Source organism: Saccoglossus kowalevskii, chromosome 10 (assembly GCF_978046115.1).
Source record: "Saccoglossus kowalevskii chromosome 10, keSacKowa6.1, whole genome shotgun sequence".
NCBI classification, from domain to species: Eukaryota; Metazoa; Hemichordata; class Enteropneusta; family Harrimaniidae; genus Saccoglossus; species Saccoglossus kowalevskii.
Window position 1 is genome coordinate 4360694 of NC_140650.1, and position 8751 is coordinate 4369444.

General features: G+C 34.6%; 1 protein-coding gene across 1 annotated transcript in view; it reads right to left on the reverse strand.

Moving 5' to 3' along the window:
* Positions 1–8527, reverse strand: part of LOC100372772 (4-hydroxy-2-oxoglutarate aldolase, mitochondrial-like) — a 44520-nt gene extending 35993 nt beyond the window's left edge. Inside the window, exons 1-3 of the mRNA XM_085504164.1 lie at positions 8221–8527; positions 1823–1951; positions 1172–1299 (exon numbers count right to left, since the gene is read on the reverse strand). Of these exons, the coding sequence (XP_085360290.1) occupies positions 1172–1299; positions 1823–1951; positions 8221–8440 (477 nt within the window). The 5' untranslated portion in view covers positions 8441–8527. The remainder of the gene's footprint in view (positions 1–1171; positions 1300–1822; positions 1952–8220) is intronic.
* Positions 8528–8751: the final 224 nt, after the last annotated feature.

Genomic DNA, 8751 nt, shown 5'->3' on the forward strand with positions numbered 1-8751 from the left:
AAACCATTTTCCTTGCAACATTGGAATATTCCTAAAAACATTAATGGTGGTGTTTGTTTTGACTTGCAGTTCAAAATGTGAAATTTAATGCTCCTGTATGGGGTGAGAATATCGCCAAAATTAGCAGGCTGTCATTATTTGAACATTATTCAGTTATTTGGTCTTTATTTAATCTGTTTTCTGTGCTTATTCCATTATCTTGTTATTATTACAGCATTGTATTGCTATTGTTTTATTATTTAAACTTTATTTCTTAATTATTTCATTATTGTATCATTGCTACAATATTATATTGTCATTGTTTCTTTATTTATTTAGACATTATCTTGAATCAACATTGCGTCTTAGTTCATTATCTTGACATTCAATTGTCATAAGATTTGGTTATTTTCACATCAAATGAGCATACTAAGTAGATCAATAAACATAAGATGACAAGTTTGGAAAAGAGAAATATTTTTTTAGGCACTTCCTTATACAATTTGTACAAGTATTGTTCATTTACGTTGAGGCTGCTGTCAAGTTTTTGCAATTTGTAAAAGTGGTAATTTATCAGGTCAAGTTCCCTGCAGTTTGTTTGTTTGCTGTAAATTCTACATAATTCAGCATGTCAGGTGACAAAACAGGATGTTTGCATGTACCGTAATTATTATAGAAACCAAAACATATATTGCCTGACAATAATAATCGATTGAGTAATCATCACAAATGAAATGCCTCATTTATGTAACAAATGTGAATGTGCCCCCCCCCCCATCAGAAGATGTGGCCTTGAGCAAATACAAGAAATGGTTGACAATGTATAAACATATTTCAACAAATTATCACGATGACTATGCACTCTGAAATTATTTTTTGGGTGTCAAAACTATTTTGTGAAATATTAGATATCATAAATATGCACAAATTGTGGGTAATATCATATCTGAATTCCAAAGAAGTATTCTCAGTAAACAGTGATTTTTAGCGAATTCATATTTGAATTAATAATTGAACACACAGTTCACTGAGAAGCCAAAAAAAATCACAAACATTCTGGTACATCATATCACCCTAAGTAAGTAAAGCTTTCGGAGTGATCTCAGAGTTCTATAAACTTCATACTGAAATTTCAGTATGGTTTTGTGTTCTGGGTATACTAAGTTGTGTTACGAGTAATGTTTACACATACTTTTCTATAATGTTGTTCTAGAGCGGCTGCTTTCATCTGTGCTTTATAGTAGCATGGTGTCACAACTAAGACAGCATCGGCGCCAGCACTGGCCATCAATTTACTCATCTCAACAGTATCTCTAGTAGCTGTGTGATAACAATATGTTATTCTTCTGTTATATCATAACATTTTACTGCTGTACACTGATAGAAAGTTGCAATAAAACATTATTGTTATTGCAAGTTGGTGTTATTGAGGAGAGTGGGAGAATTCTAGGGAGAGGGACAAAGTTTTTTTGTCAATATTCATAACGCATACCTCAGACATGGTGCATAACAAACTGTGTATCAAAACGTTAAGGACAGATACCAAAAGCATCCAAAATAATAATAACAACAACAACAACAACAACAACAACAACAACAGTGCAGAACAAAATAACAATACAATGTCCTATTAGAATGGTATATTTATTTAAAACATTTTACTAGGAAGTACATGTATACTTTTTTTTTCATACTGATGATAAATCTCTATTTTCAATTTTTATGATAAATGGAGTCTTAATGGAGACCAAATTTCATGATTTTGTCTCTTGCAAAATTGAAATAATTCAAAGCTAAACAAGGGAGCATGGATGATATGTTGGGTGCAATATTATTTACTTACATTCACATCCAGATCCAGCTATTATTAGTTTGTCTTTTGGAGTGCCTTTTCTAACTCTACTTACGACTTCCACTCTTTCATCTTTGGTTAGATATGTGTATTCTCCATTGGATCCTTGAACTACATAGCCTGTATGACAAAATATCAAAGTCAACTTTTACAGAATAAAACTCACATAATCTTTTCCTCACTTTTTATTAAAATTTTAATCAAGCCAATTATCTTCATTTAATCCAAAATTATCCATTTTTTTTTTTAGAAAAATACATACCGTACACTTATTTCTAGATTCCCTGGACTTTTACTAAAATGTTTCATGTTATGCTGCCACTCACAAGTTCATGATAGAAAAAAATTATTACCAAACTACTTTTAGACCAAAAAGTTGTCATACACCAATAAAAATGATGATTTTAACCAATTTACCATTATTCCTTGTGGTGATACAGCTTTGTACTTTTTCAACATTCTGTTCAGGTACATATGGTAAAAAAATACATGTAGTTACTTGTAAGTTATGAATACTATTTATCTTTACTGAAAAAATGCTTCAACATTACCATGGAACTAGGCTCATTTTTGCATGATTTCAGTTATTTTTCAACAACCTAACCCTAAAAAAGCCAAAAAGTTGATGACTTGTGTCAAAATAAACAATTAAGGAACACTTTTGAAACAACAGAATGTGATTATTTTTCTTTTATTTTAAAGTGCCTGTGCAATGCCCACCCTCACGTTTCCCATTTTAGATCTGTGTCCCACTGAAAAAGGTAGTTATTGATTTTTTTGCTGAAAATGATTACTCGTATCCAAGTAAATTTGGGATATTTCTCGTATTGTAGCCACGCTCACCTATCGTGAAACGGTCGACTGTTTCCGTATTTCCGACTCTCGCCGAAAGTGCGCCACCAAATGACAAAATGTGAGAGGAAGTCACCCCCCTGAGCCGTAATAACACTGGTCATTCAGTATACTTTTAAACGATATACATTTTTCGGTCGGCGTTCTTTTTTTTTTCTTTTTTTTTGTGAGAGAGAGTTTTTAGATGTTGTGTTGTGGTCAGTTGCAGTGAAACATATAGCCATAGTGTATGTATTCACAAGTTTTTAATCGATCCGAAGGTGCGACATCACTTAACCTTAGATTCATTCAACTGTCCTCGTCCATAAAAAAAATGACTAGGTTTAAAGAGAAACGCCGACAACGTGAACATGGCGCAACACTTTTGAAAGAAATAGATTCTGGACCAGCCCATGATCACCGAGGCGGATTTCAGAAGAGAGAGAGACGTCCGGCAAGTGTTTCAAATCAGTTGAATTTTTTTGCGATCCTGATTATCGTTTTATAGAGACCATTTTAATAGTCCCTGTTAAGTAAAAGGTAGCAATAATTTTGACAGTGACACGAAAACGAAGTGTCGGACAAACAGGAAATTACACAGCCCTTACACACGGCTAACTGTTTTCATTTTCGAAGGCTAAAAGTTTCTGAATTGTTTGGTGATTGGTGTTGAATGTCGAATTCACACCTCTGTTCTTTTTTACCTCCATGCTTGCAGCTTGATCTGCATAATAATTTATGAAATAAGAATCCGGGCTTGGTGTTTCCACCAAAAAAAGTTTTAATACGATGTTATAATTATGACAATCACGCCATGGATCAAGCTAACTCGAATCCACTCTGAATTTATCTGTATGTGTGTCGATCTTGATTATTTTTGTTATCCAATTAAACGCCGCTTTTAACGCACTTGCCTTCGCCGTGACCCGACGCGTTCACCTATTTCAACAAAATGTCAATTTATTTCCACGCGGCTGTCATTTATTTAGTAACTGTGATTTGTCATTTTTTTAATTATTTTATAGTGATCACTATAGTCTAATGTTTAGAATGTCAAAATATGTTCTCTTTTATTTTGATTTTGAAAGTTTTACTCAGACGATCGATGAAATAAAACAGTGTAGTGACGTGCCTAGTAACCTGCTAAATAACGAGATAATTCCGACGTCAAATTCTATTTTGTCCAGCAACAGTGTACAAACGTGCGCCGGTGTCGGTGAAGATCACGGTGACCAGCTACACCAGAACGGACATATTTCGCATCTAACTCAACCCCATGCAACAAAAATTGATACTATGTGTTCATTATGGTCCATTCTTCCTCAGCGAACAAGTACATAAGTGACAATATAGTCAAAGACGAGAAAACTGGACAAGAAATTTGCCTTATTTACACGTATCGGCAATGCAAGCTGCCATGCGACTTCCCCTTCTGACGTCACAAGGGGAATTTCTGTATGCAAATGAGAAGCTAATGAGAAGCCTCGTTTTAAAATACACAAAAATAAAGTTGCCATAGACTGACTTTAAAACACATTTTTTCACTTAAAAAAAAAAAATCATGCTTAGAAACATAAAAATTAATAATATTTATATATCAATTGATAATTTTAGGTGTGAAAATAGCAGCCATTTCACAGGCACTTTAAATAGGTCGAATGCCCATGATGAGGAGTCACATTTGAGCATATGCAAATACATGTATTTTGTGGTCAGACTGTTTGATTGTTTCTTCTGTTATGTGGCACACAGTTACAAGTAAGTCAGACAACAACTGAGCACTACTAGTCATATATGTAAATACTGTGGGATATCTGATCAAATGAATATTCATTGATTTGTGGGTCAATACATTTTAAAAGGGGCGATATATTATTTTTGGAGGAAGAGTTAGAAAGGGGGATTAGTAATCCTTAGGGGGTCAATACAAAAGAAGGGACCCATTTGGAAAGCAGCCATGCTCCTCGTGCCTGTTGTTGCGCGTGATCTACAGCTGTCAACTGTGTTCGTTCTTCGACGACTTCGACTGGCTTCCATGTAGGGTAGTATTCTTGTGTTCTGTTTTTCTGACTTGAGTTTTTGAATCCGCTGTTTATGTTTTTAACGTCTTTCATGTCTTTTATAGGAGTGTCCAATCCGTGATTCGAACTTGTGATCTTTGAGTTCCCAGCGCACTGTCTTCACACAAGGGATAGGATTTAAGTCCTATTCATAGGAGCACTGTTTTCACTAGCATTCAAAAATCTAACTAAACATACTGGATTCGAACCAGCGATCGCTCACATAGTACAAATCAACTGAGCTATGTGGGTAGTCATGCAAATTGAATAATTTGTTGTCATATTTAGTTTTATTGCCAAATAGTGCGAGAAAAATATGGGCAGATGGGCAGACATGGGAATTGAACCCGGGTCTTCCTGATCACTGTGTAGACAACTGAACCACAAGCCCACAATTGATTGACTGGATGTGTTTGCATTTGATAAGACTATATAGTGTGTATATATATATATAGAAATACAACATATTTCTATTATTGAGTTACAATTGTCCAAAAAATTGCCAATTTTGTGTTTTTACTTGTGTAAACTATATGCATGCCATAACCCGTTAGTGTACATCTTGCCAATTGGGTGTTTGCCATTTGCGTTGCCCATACCTGACCCGACCCGACCCTAACCCTAATGTCAAGACACGTTCCTGTTAATAATTCCGTTGCCCATACCTGACCTGACCCTAACCCTAATGCCAAGACACGTTCCTGTTTATAATTGCTCAATAATGATACTCTGTTGTGCACTGTCTGCGGGTAAGTTGCATTGATGTCAACTGATTAAACAAGTCGCGTTTAAGTAATTTCCACTATTAACAAGTGGTTAAATTGTGACAATAAATGTGTGGACAAATATTTGAGATTAATTTTGGTGTAGACAACTCTCGTTTAATTAATTCCCACAATTACAAGTTGTTAAATTGAGAGAATAAATGTGTGGACAAATATTTGAGATTAATTTTGGTGTCGACAACTCTCGTTTAATTAATTCCCACAATTACAAGTTGTTAAATTGAAAGAATAAATGTGCGGACAAATATTTTAGACTTATTTTGGTGTAGACAGCTCTCGTTTAATTATTTTACACCATTCCAAGTTGTTAAATTGAGAGAATAAATGTGTGGACAAATATTTGAGATTAATTTTGGTGTAGACAACTCTCGTTTAATTAATTCCCACAATTACAAGTTGTTAAATTGAGAGAATAAATGTGCGGACAAATATTTTAGACTTATTTTGGTGTGGACAGCTCTCGTTTAATTATTTTACACCATTACAAGTTGTTAAATTGAGAGAATAAGTGTGCGGACAAATATTTTAGACTTATTTTGGTGTAGACAACTCTCGTTTGATTAATTCCCACAATTACAAGTTGTTAAATTGAGAGAATAAATGTGCGGACAAATATTTTAGACTTATTTTGGTGTAGACAGCTCTCGTTTAATTATTTTACACCATTACAAGTTGTTAAATTGAGAGAATAAATGTGCGGGCAAATATTTTAGACTTATTTTGGTGTAGACAGCTCTCGTTTAATTATTTTACACCATTACAAGTTGTTAAATTGAGAGAATAAATGTGCGGACAAATATTTTAGACTTATTTTGGTGTAGACAACTCTCGTTTAATTATTTTACACCATTACAAGTTGTTAAACTGAGAGAATAAATATATGGACAAGTATTTGAAACTTATTTTGGTGTAGACAGCTCTCGTTTGATTAATTCCCACAATTACAAGTTGTTAAATTGAGAGAATAAATGTGCGGACAAATATTTTAGACTTATTTTGGTGTAGACAGCTCTCGTTTAATTATTTTACACCATTACAAGTTGTTAAATTGAGAGAATAAATGTGCGGGCAAATATTTTAGACTTATTTTGGTGTAGACAGCACTCGTTTAATTATTTTACACCATTACAAGTTGTTAAATTGAGAGAATAAATGTGCGGACAAATATTTTAGACTTATTTTGGTGTAGACAACTCTCGTTTAATTATTTTACACCATTACAAGTTGTTAAACTGAGAGAATAAATGTATGGACAAGTATTTGAAACTTATTTTGGTGTAGACAACTCTCATTTGATTAATTCCAACAATTACAAGTTCTTAAATTGACAGAATGAATGTATGGACAAATATTGACCATTATATTTGTGAGTAAATACCTGTTGTTTAATTAATTTCCACCTCTACAAGGTTGAGAGAATAAATGTGTCGACAAATATTTGATACTTATTTAGGTGTAAGAACTCGTGTTTGACCAACTTCCACCATTGCAAGTTGTTAAAATAATGAAATAAATATACTGGTATCATTGGATATTTGATTTAATTGTGAAACTTTCTAACAAAATGTTAACTGCTGGCTTCGAACCCTCAATCAACAATTCCGCAGACACAGTATAAATTCAACAACACCACAGAAGATATTCGTCTGTTGCATGAATTGTTATCGTAATATAGGGAACGCGGCTATCGACACTTTAACAAAACTTACCTTGACTTGGGTCTTGTTTATCTCTTGTCACAATCTGGAAACTGTTGAACAAATTGCGCGTCGTCCAGTTTAAGACGTTAGTTATTTTATTATTTATTCATTCAGTTTTGTATGGTGGAGTTTTGTGAGGTTTATTATTTTTTTGCGACGTTCGTTGTTTACGGTTTGAGAGATTTCAGTTTATTTGATTTACGTTTTTACGGTAGCTCTGAGCGGGACTCGAACCCACTGTCTTTTCAAGCTAATTTTGTTTTATTTTGATGGCACGCTTGTGTACCACGCCACGACGTTGGTCGTTAAGTGGTGTTCATTTTTCTAACTACTCCAGTGTTCCGATGAGTTGAACGGAAAAGCCAAAACGATTGCTGGTTTCTGATTGCTTCGGTTCTGGTGAGTGTGTATCTAGTGTGATTCGAACCCATGTCGTTTGTATTGGGTGTTTTTTTATTTCCCATGTTGGCTACGCCGTAATATGCAACCACTTCCCCGTTTTATTGTGATTTTGAGTGTTTAATGATGTCTTCCTCACCCGTCACGCCATGACCCAGTTTCAACCACACGGCCATTTTGCAACACAGTTCGTGACCCTCAGCGTCACCCGACTGACTATATGAGCGTTCTGTTCAACTGTTAAGCTATGATTTATTACCGTTATTATCATTATATTGTCACATGATTTGTTTTACCTTATGTGTAATGTCTTAAGTATCTTATTGTAATTTGTATATACCAATTTGTATATACCGAGGAAACGACCCCGATTGAAGGTCATGTATTTTATGACGTCACCAATTCGTGTGTAGGTACTGCTTCTAGATCTGTGCCCATAAAATCGCTAAACGGTAACCCTTTTACTAATCTATTTTCATAAGCATGGGTATACCATGTGTACACTTGTAGTCTGAGCATGGACGTACTAACTTGAAGTCTATGGCTATACTAACATCACTAGCAGTCAGTCTTATACGATAGGTATAGAGCTATAATAAGATGATCACACTCACCTTTAAAAGGTATTTGGTTCCATTTTTTCAAATTTTGTTCTAAATGCTCCCAGCTGACATTTTCATTATTGTCGAAAGGGGTTGGTATAGGTGGAAATATCCCTGCGATATCAAGATTTCTTCCACTCGAACTCATTCTAACAAAAGTTGACGTCAGTCCAACAGACTTTCGTACAAACGACAAGTTGGCAACCTTAATAAAACAAGCTACGCTTTGCATGGCTGGGCGGGATTTCGACTTTAGTCTGTCTGATTGATACGACCCAGAGCAGCTGATTTCTGAACCCGGAAGTGACAACAACAACTAGCAAATAAATTATACCTCCGCGGTGAACTGACCTCTGGTATTGGTAATCAGAAAACAAACGGAAAGCCTTGGAGCCTATTTGCACTATTTATTGATAATACATTTTCAATACTTACAATATCTTTAATTCTATTCTATTGTGAGGTACATAAAATAGAGTGCAATAAAAGCACTTCTTTAACCGATATTCATGCGCATCAACAGAAATCCGCGAAGCCGCCATT